The following is a 16,944-nucleotide window of genomic DNA, read 5'->3' as shown; positions in this document are numbered from 1 at the left end:
AAAATGTAGTGAAGGGTAACAAAGGGATGATAAAAATTAGACTGCATAAGTTCTGATAAAGATGTAAAAGAGGCCCTGGGATGTCCTCTGACAGATTTTAAGGGCTGTTGTTTCTAAGGCTCCCTGGAAAAGTCCAAAGTGAGTGATGCAGTTGGAACCAGCTCCAAGGGTCTGGCTGACCCCAGGGCACATAATCTGAGTTTTAAAAATCATATTTCTCAACATGAACTTCACATTGAGATAACTACATCCTGAATCAAGATTTTTTTTTTTTTTTTTTTTTTTTTTGGATCACATTGAGATAGCTACATCCTGAATCAAGATTTTTTTTTTGGAAGTTTCAACCAACACATCTGCCATTTTTAAATGTTTACCATGTGACTTTACATTAAGATTTGAGTTAATTATCAGAATATCCCATTGAAGCTTTTGATCTACTTTGAATAACACTGAGTAGAATTAGAGTAGTTGTCCTTTATCTGCGGTTTTGCTTCCCACACTTTCAGTTCATCACAGTAAACCAGGATTAAAAATATTAAATGGGAAATTCTAGAAATAAGCAATTCATAAGTTTTAAATGACTTGTTAACAGTATATTGTTATAACTGTTCTATTTTATTACTGTTATTTTCAATTGTTCCCTGTACATAATGTATAAGTCAAACTTTGCCGTAAGTATGCATAATAAGTATGCATGTAAGGTTCAGTACTATCTGAACATAGATGCAGTTTCAGGCATCCATCAGGAGTCTTAGGATGTGTCTCCTCTCCTCTCTGTGACCACAAACTGCTTGTTAGTTCATATACATCATCTCTGTCTGATTTTTTAAGCTTTTCAAAATAGAAATTGTTTTTCCCATCCTGCTGGGGTCATGAGGGTCCTGGTCCCAGAGAGGGTGAAGACTTGCTTGGGGTCATAACTAGCAGTTGGTGGGCTACAAATTTAAACATAGATCTTCTTTCTCTGAGAATGCTTTCAAGAAAGAAAACACATGCTGGGGAATAGTCTAAAAGAACAGAGGAAATTGTGCTGTGAGAAAGAAAGTGGGGAGAGATGAAAAGACAGGAGATGAGAAGGGCAAGACTAGACAAGGCCAGTCCCACACTTAGGGACTAGGAAGAAGCTGGGTGGCGTGAGCCCCAGTCATGCTTGGAGAAAAGGTCACCATGGCTGGGACATCCTGGCTGGAGTGTGAGACCAGTCAGTCATTTCTAGCACAGTCTAAGCTTTCTGTCAGCTACTTAAATGGCATTCAGAAGTTTTGATTATTTCTTGGATGCGGCCCACCATGTCCACCCTGGAAAGTTCTGGTCAGTAAATATTTCTATGACACTTCTGAGATTAGGATGCCCTAAGAAGTTTACAAGTTGCTCTCAGTCTGAAAGCTAGCCCTGAGTGACAGGGGTGAGTGTCACTCTATCACTACTGTACCTGAATGACCTGGGATCTTCTCTTCCTTCTGCATATTTCATCACATAAAATCTGCTGAAGAAAATGTGGCTGGCAGGCCAGGAATGGGGTGGCCCCTCCACCTAAGCCACCCCTTTTCAGCCTCTCTCAGGGGTACACAGCTGCTACTGGACCAACTTGGCCTCACCAGAGACCATGTTAGATTCCCTTGAATCCAATATTTACTTGCCTTTGTGTCCTGGGAGCTTGCCCCATTGGCTCATTGTTGTTGAACAGTAGACCAAGTCATCAGGGAAACATTTTCACTTCGGGCAATGACTTGTAATTTTTCTAACAAGCTGCTTAGATGGCACTTTCCTGCTATGCATGGGCCATGAAGGTTTATGTTGTCTTTGAAGCAAAAATACTGTGGTATGTTTTATGGCCCTTGGGCATCACATCTTTTGAACTTTGCCTCTTATTGTTTCTTTAGCTTCCTTTCACCTGTTTGGGCTTTTGAAGTTTTGCTAACCTTGAGGAAACTGCAGTAAACATAAAGACATCCATATCCGTCCAGTGTGGGTTTGAGCTCTCCCTAGACAGTTGGTCTGAGCAGAATTTCCTTCTTCTCTTTAGGTGTCAGTGGGGGCTCTTGAGCAAGCTTTGCTGGGTGAGCCTCCAGGGTCTGGCCTTATCAAGGCAGTTTTGAGGGCTGCAGTGCATGTCTGCAGGCTCCCCTCCTCCCTTTGCAATGCTACCTTCTCCTTTTAACCAGGGTTCCTAGTCACCCTAGTGATGTCTCCTGGGAGGTGGAACTTTCATCACTAAAAACCTGATGGTCCCAGATGCAACATTTGGTCACCCTGCCTGTAATTCATACAGGCATAGGCAGTAATGCTGCCTATGTTAAAACATAGAAGAGTACATTTGATGGAGAAGGAATGATTACCTTAAAAGTGAGTTTGTCAGTTTTCAAGATAATTGAAATGACATCCGCCTTAACAGTGTGAATTGAGCAGTGTCTCTACCTCTGTTTGTGGCTGTCAGAGAAGTCCCCAGCTGTCTGGGTTTCCTCCAGCTTACAAAGGGGCATGCGCACCTTTGTTGTGACCTGCTCTTTCTTCTTCACAGAATGCCCACCCTTACCAAAGATGATATTCAGTACATACCCACCTCCACATTCAGTTCTTTCTTCCCGTCATACACATCAGTGGTAAAGCTGTGTGTCTGTGTGTCTTTGCCCATCTGCTTTACATGTATCATTTCAGAGGGCCTGGAATATACACCGTGTATCCTCTAAACCTGTGTTTAGATGTAACACATGGGTCTGTCCAGCACTCATTCCATAAGCCTTTCCAGCGAACCTACCAGGGTCCATAGAAAGATGAGTGAAGCACCATTGTGCCTGCAGAGGTTCTCAGCCAGAGAAAGACCCATAAAGAGTGTTTGCATGTTTCTGGGCAGGGTTTGTGGTTGACCTGAGAAAATTTCCAGAAGGTATGGACTTGGTAAAAAATTCCATATCTTTCTGCCGACATGTTCCGTCTTTTGTCTCACAGAGGAGCTGTGCGAGCCCCAACTGGTGACCTTCCTGGAAGGCAGGCGAGGATGTAGTTTCCAGTTGACAGATGGGCGTAGGGTGTAGATGTCCTCAATGACTAATCCTAACCCTTCCCCAGGTCAGTGCTGCCACTGCATCCAGACATCTTATCAGCTCCTGACTGCCTTGGGAAATGCCCCATGGAGCCATGCCAAGCTCCAGTCTCACAGTGGGGGCCCCCACAGGTGCCCATTTTCTCACTGCAGGAATTAATGGATGCAGACATGCACACGTCACACCACTTGGCCTTGACCATAGTCCCTGTAGGTAACGATTAGACGTATGACTCTATCAGGAGGCCCTGAGCCAGGAATGAGAAGCAGCAATAGCTCTCCTTCCTTCTAAGCCTCAGCACTATCACAAGTGGCTAGAGAACTTCAAGTTCCGGGACTAGGGAATAGTGATTTATGTCAGGACACAAACAGACTCATAAGTACAGCTGCGTCACACACTGGGTTTGGAAACTCATTATGTAAGCCTTTACTGTGTTCTGCTTGAGTTGGAAGGGTATCAAGGTACGAGGGGTCAATTTTGTCCTTGCTCACTTCTTTATGCAGAATTGTTCTTTTTGTGACAGTGTTCCAAGATGCCTGTCCTTACTACGAGAGGAAAGGTGGTGGGAAAGCTTCTCATGAGACCACTGAATGCAGTGACTGCCCCCGTCACACCAAGGGCCTTCACAGACACCACTCCCCACATCCCCACACTTTACCAGCAAACTCCTACTCATTCTTCATATTTCCATATTTACCCAGTCCTCAGCAAACCTTTCTTCTTCCCCAAACTGATTAAGCTTCCCATTACAACATCACATAGTTTTTCCTTCATAATGCAAATCACAGCTCTGATTTCTCTAACAACTGGTGTAACTTTTGTTGAATGTGCACCTCTCCTTCCATGGCACAGGCTCTGTGAGTCTTGCCCATTGAATAGTCAGCACCTTCTGTAGTTCCTGGCACAGAGTAAGTACTCAGTAATTATTTATTGGGAGGAGAGAGAGATTCATTCATTGTACACCATGCTTCCTGGCTGTCCTAGTACAACTTGCTGTCCATGTGCTCATAACTCCTCTATTTCATAATCATTATACAACCATGCCAGGAATCCACTTCAAGCTGGAAGAATCCACCTTCTTTTCCTTTTGGAAAATAAGACAAGATTTGTATATTTCCAGGTTTCTATCACAGGCTCCATTTGCATCCTCCAGAGCCAGCCAGTGCTGTGTAGCAGGCTTCCATGTGAGTTTTTCAGTGCCTTGGATCTCTCCACCCAAGCTGGAAGGGAGGAATTTAGCTAGAGAGTTTGAATGCTATCTTAGCAACTTCTCTCTCCTCAGCACCATTTTCCTATCATCATTGTTCATATTACCTTTTACCCACATAAAGATTATTCTCCTTAGTCGGCAAAGAAGTAAACAAAATTGGAATATTTTTACAGCTTTGTTTGTGGGCCTCACTTGGCAAGCCTTGACCCTTCACCAATTTTCTCTTTGTTCAATTTAAATAAAGAGAGAATCTTTTAGAAAGCCTGAAATGTGTGGGAAGCCAGGGAACACTTCCAAGCTCTGCTTTGCAGCATGGCCTCCTTCAGGGACAGGTACATTCCTCTTTCCTTTGTGCACACCCTTTGCTGGTCATTCCCAGCCTGGTGCTGATATGTAAGTATCCTGGTGCTGATACTTGGACTACTGGGCCAGTCCTAGCAGGGCTGCTGCCTTGAGAGCAGAGGTTGAGAGAGCTTCACTGACTTGCCCCTTAGTGTCCCTCTTGGGCCTGTCCTGCCAGTTACAGGCTCAGAGAGATTTGCCGTGGCAAGGTGGGAGAGCATCCCAAGAGAGAATTAGCTCCCTGTGCTGGATGTTAGATGAACCAGAGATGCTCAAGCATCTCTGCAGCCCTATCTCCAAAACTTCATTATAGGTTCACTAAACCTATCCTCTGGCTACTTGCTGTAGGTTGGGTCTGGGGTATCCCCCAAAGGCCCATGTTTTAAAAGGGTTAGTCCCCAGCTCATGGTGCTATGGGGGGGCACATAACTTTGAGAGGTGAGGCCTAGTGGGAGGTCTTCCAATCATTGCGGGTGGGTGCTCAAAAGGGATAGTCCCAGCCCTTTCCACTTTCTTATTTACTTTCTTGCCATGAGGTGAATGGGTTTGAGTTTTATCTGCCACATACTCCCACCACAATGTGTCACCACAGGCCCCAAACCATGGAGCAATCCAGTCATGGGAAACCTCTAAAACTGTGGACCAAACTAAACCTTTTTCTTATGAATTGACTTATCTCGGGTATTCTGTTACATTAATGGGAGGCTGGCTAAAACTGCAAGCTTGATGAAATGATATAGTGAAGGTATTGTAAAATCATTGTGCTGAGGACCCTATGCAGATGATCTCAGCCACTCTTTTGGAATCCTATAATTTGGCTAGCATTCCTATTTTACCAGTGAAAGAAGGAAAAGATGAGAGTGGGTGAGCAATTCTCTAGACACAACCAGCCAAGATGAAAATCCACACTCCAAAGTGTGTACTCACTATTAATACCTCTACACATTCTTATTTTAAATCCAGGAAGAATTTGTGTTTTCTAGTGTACAACTTCAAAGTCAGCTGGTAGATTTGCTAGGAAACCTACCTAGGCCTTACAGCCATTTTTTCCTATGACTTTTGATAAATTAAGTTTTAACAAGCCCTGATTTTTTTCTCATTTTATAAAAGATCATTTCTCTCATTTTGTTATGAAAAATGTCAAGGATATTTAAAAATTGAGATAATTGTACAGTAAACACCCTTACACTTACCCCCAAGGGCTTATGATGATATTTTCTGTATTTGTTTGATATTAGATCTGTCCACCTCTCTATCTTTCTACCATCCAAATGGAATTTTGTTTTTTATGCATTCAAAATGCATTGCCAATATCAGTATGTATCACAGCTAAAAATGTAATATGCATGTTACTGGAGTTTATTTTTTATGGTTGTTTTTCAGATAGAATGCACATTCAGTGGAATGTACACATATTGTGGGTCACATTTGAGTAGCTTGAAACTCATTTGAACATTCAATATCCCTGATGAGTTTTGAGTTTGGTTTTGGATAAATATTAGAAGAATAAAGCTGAAACAGAAATAGTTATATAGAATTTCTAGATTCAGGATAAATATATGTGTGTATGTATAGCTATGCATGCACACACAGGTATTTTGGAGTGATTAGGTCACTTATACCATCTGGATCAAGGGAGAGATTGATTGGCACAGCTGTACATAAGATGTTGGAAAGGGGAAGATCTGGTGGCATTAGAAGATGCTCAGCTAACCCAGAGCTGTGAATGTGGACCATTTAATGCTGCTGACAGTTTCAAAGCAAAAATAGGGACAAAACAAAGTTTTTTAATATGTTCAGTTCTCACCTGCTTAACAAGAATCCCCAGGGAGCTTCAGCAAGTGGCCCAAATATAGTTTCAGTGATTGGATTTCCAGTCCTATGTGAAACAACCAAACATCCAGACAAAACATGATCTTTAGGTTGCTGGACATCATAATGATAGAGCACTCATCTGTGAGAGACATGAAGCAAAGGGGAAAGGCCTGTGAGTCCCTCTCCTTCCTGCCTATGCTGTGGTGCAGTCAGGGGAACCCAGACAGAGATCCACAAGCTCCCTGACTGAGGAGTAGTGCCAGAGTCTGCCAAGGCCAGGAGAGCTGAGGTGGGCAGAGTAGATGCTGAGGAGGACACCATAGCACCAAGACAAGGTTCCAGAAGCCTCCAGAGGCCCCTCTGGAAGACTCCGTGGATTACTCATCAACCCATGCAAGTGAGGGAATAGAACCAGCCAGTAGGATTAACTAGGGCAGTATCTAGAGCTCACACAGTCTGAGAATAGTATACCATATGATAATAATACCATCCAGATGAGAAGACGTCAATGCTTGGGCATTGGGTAGAAAATTCAGAAGAGTCTTGCCTCAGTATTTACCTGGCTCCTGTGCTGCCCCCCAGATCTTAAAAACAACACCTGAAATTACCCAACTATGTCCTAATAAACTGCATCCCAGAACAAAGCTCTGGAATATTCATAGGAATATAAAACCACCCAGTACCCAGCAAGGCAAAAATGGACCATGTCTGACATCCATTCAGGAGTGATCAGGCATGCACAGGAGCAATATTATATGAAACCGGATAGATTGAAAATGAATTAGAACTGCCGTAAAATTAACACAGGTGTTTGAATTGGCAGATGAGGATATTTAAACAGTTAATATAACTCTATGTAAAGTATACAAATAAGTATATTCTATGACTAAAACAGGATTAAATTTGAAATTAGTAACAAAACCATCTCAGGAAGATTCCCAAACATTGAAGTAACACAGATTTAAATTATCCACAGGTAAAATAAAAGAATCAAAGGGAAAATAGAATATTTTGAAGTGAATGTAAACTTGAACACATTATAAGATGTGTGTAATGAAGATTCCATAGCCTCACATTGTTCCATTAGGAAAGAGAAGTCTCCCAGGAAGGACCTCACCTTCACCTTCAGAAACTAGAGAAAGAAGAGCAAAACTAAAATCCAAGGTAAGCAGAAGAAAAATAAGTAGTAAAGGTCAGCAGAAATCAATGCAATAAAAAGAGAAAAGTAATAAAGAAAAATCAATTAAACCAACATCTTGTTCTTTAACAAAACCAATAAAATTGATATGCCTGTAGCCAGACTTAGCAGGAAAAAAACGGAGACAATTTGGCAATATCAGGAAGGAGAGGCATAGTATCACTATCAATTCTAACAATATTAGATAGAGAATATCATAAGGAAAATGTGACCAACTTCATGCAATGAACAAACTGCAAACAACAAGAACTATTAAACACAAAGCTCATGTAAGAAGATATACATAATTTGAATACCTCTGTATCTGTTAAAGAAATTTTTAAGTTTAATTTTAAGTTAGAAATCCACATACGCACAACACATGGACATGTGCTATCTCACACACACACACACACACACACACACACACACACACACACACAACTTTGCATGCCCAGATGACTTCAATGAGGAGTTCACAAACATACACCCAAACTACTGTATAAATTCTTTCTTAAAATTGAATATGAAAAAGGACTTCCCAACTTACTCTATTAAGCCACTACTATTGATTCCAAAACCAAAGATATTACATGAAGAAAACAGTATATAAAAAAGGATAATATATGATGGCCAAGAGGGACTTATCCCAAGAATGCAAGGTTGGTTAACATTTAAAAATAATTCCCCACGTTAACAAACTAAAAGCTAAAAAACATAAAAAGTCATATGATTATTTCAATATACACATTAAAAGTATTTGGTAATATTCATCATCCATTCTGATTAAAACTCTATAAAGTAGAAGAGAAAGGAACTTGCTCAGTCTGATAAAGGGCATCAAGGAAAAACAGACAGCTGACATCACAGTTCACAGTGGAAGAATGAATATTTTCCCCAAGAACAAAAACAAAGTAAGAATGTCTATCTCTCACTGATTCTATGCAGCACACTAATGAAAGTTCCAGCCATTGCAGTCAGGCAAGGAAGGAAGGAAGGGAGAGAGGAAGGGAAGGAAAGAAGGAATGAGGAGGGAAAGGAGGGAGGAGGAAGGAAGGAAGGAAGGAAGCCTAAAGTCTTCGTTTCCCATTCTTAGTAAACCTTATGGAACTCAAACCTGTATGATTCTCTCATTGTTATGGTTTGGATCTGAAATGCACCCCAGAAAGCTTGTGTTTAGAAAACATGATCCCCAATGCAGCAAAGTTCAGAGGTGGGGCTTTTAGGCAATGATTAGGGCCTCTTATGCTTGTCTTCCTCTCTGGACATGTGTTCTCCATGGGCACAGCCTCCTCTGTCCATCCTATTTATAGCCCTGGAGTTGATCCTTTGGCCTCTTTCTCTTCTGGATCTACTCACCACTCCAGAAATACCCTTCTTCCACTGTGACTCTCATCACCACCTGGATGCCAGTGACCCCAAGTTCTCTATCCCCAACCAGTTGGTCCTGGGCTATGCCTTATACCCATGTCTTCAGCCCTTCCCTGATATTCATACTATGTGGCCCACAGGCTCAAGCTCAGCAGGTTCATAATTGAACCATCTGCCTCAATGCCCTGCTCCCCCCCACACTCCTCACCCTGTGCTTCACAACCATGGACTACCTCCCCTTATGCCACATCTCTGTCAAGCATCTACTTGCTCTGGGCACAGGCTAAGCCCTGGCCATTGTACCCCTTGACCTTTGCCCTTCTCCCCACTTTGTTCCCACCAACAATCTTGAGTCCATCTTCAGTGTGTATTGTGGCCACAGCTCCCTGTTGGGGCTCCCTGCCTTGTCCCCATACCCCAACCACAAGCAAATGCAGTAGTGTCCCTCCCCTACTTTTGGTGGCTCTCTCTTCTCCAGCACAAAGTGCAGGTACCATGACAGGACCTCCCTGCACAATCACATCTCTGCTGACCTCTCCCAGCCTGCATCCTTCTTACCCCAGGGTCTTTGCACATGTTTTTGTTCTGCCATAAATGCCACTTGCCAATTCCCATTTGTGTGTCTCACAGCTGTTCAATTAAATGACATTCCTATAGGAAATATTTTCTTGGCCCCAATGTCAGGGACATTCGTTCCTACTAAGTGTCTGTCACTACCTCTGCCTCCCCTGCACATCACTCATTCCCACAGGATTGTCATTTGCACATTTTCCCATTAGAGCATCATCCTGGGAGGGCAGAGGACCATGCACACCCACCTTGTTCATGACTCCTCAGCACCAACCCTAAGTCCGTGCCCCAGTAAGTACTTATGGAATATAGAGAAGAGTGAAGCTGTAGGACTGGAAGTAAAGGTGGTGCCTCTCCATCTTGGTCCATTCAGGCTGCTATGAGAAAATGCCAGGCTGGGTGGTTTATACACAACAGACACAACTGCTCATGGGCCTGGATGCTGAGAGTTCAGGATAGAGGTGCTGCAGATCCAGAGTTCAGCAAGTGTCCACTTCCTCACTGAGGGTAGCTTCTTTGATAGAAGAGTGTAATGGTGGAGGTGGGAATGAGCTTCCTCCATCCTCGGTTGTCAGGGCCCTAATTCCATTCATGAGGGCTCCATCCTCCTGACCTGACCTCACCTCCCAGAGGCCCCACCTGCTATCCCATTTCCCTGGGAGTGAGAATCTCAACAGATGGATTTGGGGGGAAAGGCAAAGGCAGCACAAACATGCAGCTCATGACATTGCTGTTGTTAAGAAAGTAGGATCTTCAGGAAACCTCTAGCAGAGTGGATAGTGAGCCCTTGTGTTCCTACAGGTAGTCATTAAAGCTGTGGTATTGGAGAGTCCTGGAAGAAGGACCGAGAGCAGGAAACGAGAGCAGAGAGATGTGTGGAGACGTTGGAAAGTGGGCACAGCTGGCATCGGTGTCAGACACTGGCCTATCCGCATACCCCTCCCAGGTGTTCAGGGCCTTTGGGCTTCATTTTTTCCTGTTAAGACTATTGTGAGGGACAAAATGAAGGAGAGTGTGTACAGGGGTGCTCAATGCCTGGAGCAAAGATGCTTCAGAAATGCTAGCTATTATATGGGCTGCTACCACATACCTCATCTTAAGCTTCATCAAAAGGCTGCCCAAGGAGGCGGGGACCACTGAATGTGGAGGTGGTGCTAATGGAGCTGGGAGGTCAGAGGGCTAGTGGGCCTTGTGAATACAAGAGGCATTTGAGGTGTGTGAGTGAGTGGGCAGAAGGCCCCTGCTCCCTATTTGGGTGGCCTGTGGGTCACTACTTACAAGCACTTGATTAGAAGCAAATTGCCCTCCCTAGATTTCAATTTTGTCATCTTTATATTAGTGGCAATACCCCTAACAGTGGAAATAATGCATCATTTATTAAGTTGAGCTGATATTCATAGAATTTGTACAGTGCTCACAATGGCATTCTTCACACAGGAAGCACACAGGAAATATCCCGGGTGCTGTTGCGGTGGCAGTGGTCATTCATGTTAAGAGATATCTATTTGCATCCTTGAATATTTGCTTCACTTGGCACACTGAAAAAGTGAAATGCAGTGGCCCAAGTTATAGTACAGTTCAACTTAGAATGTGTTGAACTCAGCGAAAGAGCAAGAGATCCAGTGTCTTTTCACATGAATCCATTTCTTTACTTGAAAATATGGTTTAATTTTTGCCTTTAGAAGCACTAAACTTATTTCCTTCAGAAGCCCAGGAATCTAGCTTTTGGTTGGGTTATCACAGGAGGACTCCTGGATGAACTAACAGTTGAAATTTTTTTTTTATCAAGTGTTACAGGAACTTGTGTGTTTGCATTCGTTCCTTCACTCACTCCACAAACATTTGTTCACTCAGATGTCCATGTGCTGGGGATAGAGTGGTGAGGCCATCTTGATTCCTGCCTCAGAGAGCCCTGCTTCCAGCCATGAGAGACAAACCATTAGGACACCATTGTACAGTGTCCTAAGGTACATTCATACACTGCTGCAGGTGGGACTGCAAATTGGTGTAGCAGTATGGAGATTTCTTGAAAAACTGGGAATGGAGCTACCATTTGACCCAGCTATCCCTCTCCTCAGTCTATACCCAAAGAACTGAAAAACAGCATGCTGCAGTAACACAGCCACATCAATGTTTATAGTAGCACAGTTCACAATAGCTAATCTGTGGAACCAACCTAGATGCCCTTCAATAGATGAATGGATTAAAAAAATGTGGCATATATACACAATGGAATATTACTCAGCAATAAAAGAGAATAAAATCATGGCATTTGCAGGTAACTGGATGGAGTTAGAGAAGATAATGCTAAGTGAAGTTAGCTAATCCCAAAAAAACAAATGCTGAATGTTTTCTTTGATATAAAGAGGCTGATTCATAGTGGGATATGGAGAAGGAGCATGGGAGGAATAGACAAACTCTAGATAGGGCAGAGGGGTTGGAGGGGAAAGGAGGGGGCATGGGTAAGAAATAATGGTGGAATGTGACGATCATTATTATCCAGAGTACATGTATGAAGATACAAATTTGTGTGAATATACTGTATATACAACCAGAGATATGAAAAATTGTGCTGTATATGTGTAGTAAGAATTATAATGCATTCCGCTGTCATATATAAATAAAAAAATTTAAAAGAGAAAAAAACAGAAAGCTTTCAGGCATATTTTTATTTTAAGAAGATTGCATTATGGATGTCAGTGTAAAAGGTCTCAGCGTGTTTCACGAGCACTGTTTACAAGGACAGTTAGGAACACGGGTCCTTGGGCACTGGTCTAGAGCCTCAGGCTTATCCACAGATCCTGAATAACCGAACATCTGTCCTCTTTGCAGGTGCCCTTGCTTGTGTGAATCACTGGTAAAAGTCAGATAATTGCAGAAACTCACGTATAAGACACCCCCAATCATCACTCAAGGACTCCACATGACAAGGAACCTCAAGATTTGGTGTTATTTTCTTGTCTACAGGCCAAAATGCGTGCAGTTGATTTTCAGTGTTCCTGCATAATGGTTCAAAGGAGGAGAAAATGCTGCTTTGCTATGCGGCTTGTGTGCCAAGGAAATGTGTTTTGCCTCTGAATACTTAAAGTTGCCAATAAACTATTCTTGTTGGCAGGTTAATGGGAATATAAATGCAGGAGCCCAGCACTCACACTTAATTATATTTATGAGCACAGTGAAAAGAATCATGGCTTAGATTGATTTTGGACCTTGGAGACTTTAACCACATATAGACAGTTAAAAATTATTGAATTGTTTAAAATCTTTTGAATTTTAGATGAAAAAATCTGTAAATCAAGAGAAACATTCTGAATGTTATATGCCACATGATGCTATGCATTGAGGAGTAAGAAGAGAATTGGGAGGCTTTTCCAAAGATAATTCATGTTGGGTAATAAAACGATTCAATTTTTATTCCTCAAGGTTTTGAGACTAATACCTCATAGAAGATCTTGGGCTGTGATTGGACCAACTAAGATTTTAAAAAATCGACAACTTCCACTAAACTAACAATCTTACTTGTGTGGAGTGGGCATTTCTGGGCCCTCAAAGGTAGCAGATAGAAGGTATCAGGATGGTGTTGGAGGGATGGTCAGTGCCCCATGTGGACAGACATTCCCTGGCAGGCTATGAAGTACAGCAGGCTGCTCCGCAGGGACCTGAGTATGGAGCCTGGTGAAGTGGCTGGGAACCTTCTGAAATCCTGCAGAGCACCCAGGAGTGAGGCTGTTAGGTACCTATGTGTCACAGTTTGGGTCAAAGTTGTGTTTCTGTTTTAATGATTTGGATGTGATCCTGATGCTTTTTCCAACAGTTCAGTGGCTGCCTTTGTATTATATTATAGTCCTCTTGCAGCACACGGTGCTCAGTCACCAGTATTTATAAGAAAGTTTAACCACAGCCGTAGTTTCTCACCTATATCTCTAAAATGTTTTGTTAAATGAAGGAAAACAAGAGAGTAATAGATATCAAGAGGAGTTCATGAAATAAAATCTCTTAGTGAAAAAAACAAAATATGATGAAATCATTTTAATGTTTCATAACTATTTCAGATCCAGGCATCAGGTAGAATGGGAACTTTGCGTTGTCTGATTAATGTTGCTAAACTTTCTCAGTGAGGCAAGAGCTACCAGCCAATTGCTCTTAGTCACAACTGTCCACTATTTCTTTTAGTGCCACAAATAAACAAAAATCAAATCATAGCTCTGTTTTGTGAATTTCATACTACAATGTATTTGGATACCCCCACCTGCAAAATGTGAAGAAAGGACTCATTCATTCCATCAACAAATATTTTCAGCTACTATGTTAGTCAGCTTTCTATTGCTGTGACAAAATGCCTGCGATAAAGAACTTATATAGAGGAAGGGTTTGTCTTGGCTCATGGTTTCAGATATTTTAATACACGATCACGGAGCCCTATTACTTTGGGTCTATGGCAGTATAGTACATCATGATGGGAACACATGGCAGAGGAAGCCTCTTCACCTCATGGTGGCCAGAGATGAGCAAAGAGAGAGGAAGGGCTGGGATCTCAATAGCCTCTTCAAGAGCACATCCCCACTGACCTAACTTCCTTCTACCAAGCCCCACACCTTAAAAGTTGAACCTCCCCAGTAGCGGCACAGGCTGGGGGCCAACCATTAACATGTGGACCTTTGGGAGACACCCCACATCCAAACTTTACCAGCTGCTAAAGCTGTCTGCTCTCCTTCTCTGATCAGATAAGAAAACAGACAAGCATCTTCACCCTCATGGAGTGTAGATTACAGCAGAGGAGTCAAACCACAAACAAGATAACTCAGCAAAATGATGTTTATATTTAGGTTCCGATAAGTACTGAAGAGAAAAACCATCAGGAGAAAGGGGATGCAAGATTCAATTAGGATAATGAAGAAAGGCCTCAGTGAGAGGAGAGGTCTGAGCAAACACCTGAAGGAAATAACAGAGGAAGTCATGGGTGCATACACAGCTGGCAGCCAGAAGCACAACTGCAAATGCCCTGAGGCAGGACTTTGCCTGGAGCATTGGAAGAATAAGAAGGAGGCTATTGTAGGCCAGGCAGGTGGCCCACAACCATAATCCCAGCTGCTCTGAAGGAGGAGAGTTCAAAGCCAGCTTCTGCAAAAATGTGGCTCTAAGTAATTCAGTGAGACCCTGTCTCTAAATAAAACACAAAATAGGGCTGGGGATGTGGCTCAGTGGTTGAATGCCCCGAGTTCAATCCCCTGTACCAAAAAAAAAAAAAAAAAAAATCACCAAGGAGGCTATTGTAGAAGATGGGAGACGAGGCAAAAATACTATATAGTTTTCCCTGACCTCTGCCCCACCCCAAGTCTTCACACACACTTGGAGCCCCATTTCTCATAACAGTCTTGCTTTCTAGCAAGACCAAGAGAGTGCCAGACATGAAAGACTCAGAAATGGGCCTTGGTGAGGAGAGGACTCCCCCTTCCATTAGTTTATTTTGCTCATATGGGAAAGGATCCACTTTATAGTAAATTTATTCTTTGTTGAAATTGTGTTACAATCTGCATCTCAAGCCATGCTGAACCCTTGGGTTTTGAGATGTGGAATATGGAATACTTAGAGCCTTCTGGGTCATGCTTTAGTCTTTTTCCAGAGTGTTTTCAAAACTGTTTTTGGTTCATCTCTGGGTGAACCCAAGTGGCATTAAGACACTGTCTTGCAGGGGAGCAAACTGAGGCCCAAGAAGATCAAGCAAGTCCGGGAATCCTGCAGTTCTCACATCTGCAGCCACCCTTTAGGACTCTCCATTGCCTACAGAGTTAGATCTAAACTGCTTCCTTCGCTCACAGGACCCTTCGTAGCCTAGAACTCGCCCTCTAGCTTCCCATTCTCTACCGCAGTCAATCCACCTGTTTCCTGCATGTATCCCAAGAGCTCCTTTGTGCTTCCTTTATTCTTTGAGCATTTCCTCTGCCAGAAATGCCCAGCACTCTCCACTACACGCCTCCTTCAACTGAAAAATCCAGCCCTGTCCTAGACCCTGCAGCTCTGTGTATCCACCAAGGTCAGCCCTCTCCCCACACCCCTGCATGCTCATCCCAGGCTCCCCTAACTCTTTCCCACACACACATCACTCTTCATCTCTGACTGTCCTGACCACAGTGAAGAGTCTCAGCGCGGGAGACAGGAAAAGGCCTGCCTGTTATACCAGCATCATTATTAATAGCATTCCCTCTCTCCCCAAATGTTCCAGTTTGAATAGCAAATTCTACATTCTCTCTTATTGCCCTGATTCAAATGAGGTAGTCAATAAAGTTTCAATGAAAGAAGCAAAGAGAAGCTAGTGGATTTGGAGCCTGGGTCCCTTCATCTCTGCTCTGGGACTCTTGGTAGTTTCTCTCTGTCTCTGTGTTAAACATTATGCCCAGAAGAGAGCCCATATAGGTCCTTACAGAACCCCTGCAAGGCAGGTGATCACAGCAAAGGCTGTTGAGACTCTCCCTGATGGATCTAGCTTGTAAAACCTGCTCATCACCTTAAAACAGGAGTTTGTTCATGACACGTGCCCCAGATTAGATCATTTGCAACCTGAAGAAGGATTTCACGTTGCCTCTTCAACGCTGGCTTCCCTAGCGTTCCCTTGTGGGCATCTTTCCATAATCATAGCCTTCCAGTTATACAAATAGTGACCATATCTATGTCCCCAGGTAGGCTCCCACCTAAGCTCCTGGTCTGACATGCCAGTTACCTGCAATACTTCTCACTTTTATGTTTTGCCCACTGTCCTGTGTGACCGTGACCCAGACAGCTGCACCCTTGCCCTGTTGCTCATACCTTCTGGGCAACCCACCTCCTGGGTGTTCCCCTCAGAAAAACAAAGGAAACAACTCCCCTATCACCAAAACCTTTTTCTTTTTCACCTGTCCCAGTCACCAAGTGTTCAGCCTGTTGTTTCTACTTCCGTGGTGTCTGATCACCTTTGAGTTAGGCAGATTCCCGGTGGTTTAGCCTCTTATCTTTTATCACCTTCCTTAGGTGGACCCAGAGTTAACTCAGAACAGTAGCTTCTGTGGTGGCAGCTCCGCCTGTGCCAGGGGTGATACTTGCTCTGCAGAGGGCAGCATACTAAGCCATGTCATAAACTGATCACCATACCAACGTCTGGCTACATCTCTCAATTGGTTTTGAACTTAAAAGAGACAAAAGAGTGTGAAGTTCTCCCATTCATCACAGAAACAACAAAAAAGAAAGGAAGAATCAAAAAAGGGTAAAGAGGAAGACAAATATCAGCACCAAACCCACGCCTAGCAGGATGGCCTCCTCCTGTGTGCAGAGGTCAGTGGCTACATTCTCTCTCCTCTCTCTCTCTCTCTCTCTCTCTCTCTCTCTCTCTCTCTCTCTCTCCACACACACATACACACAAGGAAGCGGGTAAGCACGCAACA

At 43.1% G+C, this 16,944-nt stretch overlaps 1 protein-coding gene across 7 annotated transcripts in view; it reads left to right on the top strand.

Annotated features, from left to right (window-relative positions):
• The window catches only part of Cobl (cordon-bleu WH2 repeat protein), a 288,719-nt gene extending 274,988 nt beyond the window's left edge, over positions 1–13,731 (top strand). For all 7 annotated transcript variants that reach the window (XM_076837019.2, XM_076836990.2, XM_076837008.2 and 4 more), the window contains one exon: positions 12,362–13,731. In XM_076837019.2, coding sequence (XP_076693134.2) covers positions 12,362–12,379 — 18 coding nt within the window. In that variant the 3' untranslated portion in view covers positions 12,380–13,731. The remainder of the gene's footprint in view (positions 1–12,361) is intronic.
• Positions 13,732–16,944: the final 3,213 nt, after the last annotated feature.

Source organism: Callospermophilus lateralis, chromosome 1, assembly GCF_048772815.1.
Source record: "Callospermophilus lateralis isolate mCalLat2 chromosome 1, mCalLat2.hap1, whole genome shotgun sequence".
NCBI lineage: Eukaryota > Metazoa > Chordata > Mammalia > Rodentia > Sciuridae > Callospermophilus > Callospermophilus lateralis.
The sequence above is the reverse complement of the archived record's forward strand: the minus strand, read 5'-3'. Positions and strand labels throughout refer to the sequence as shown.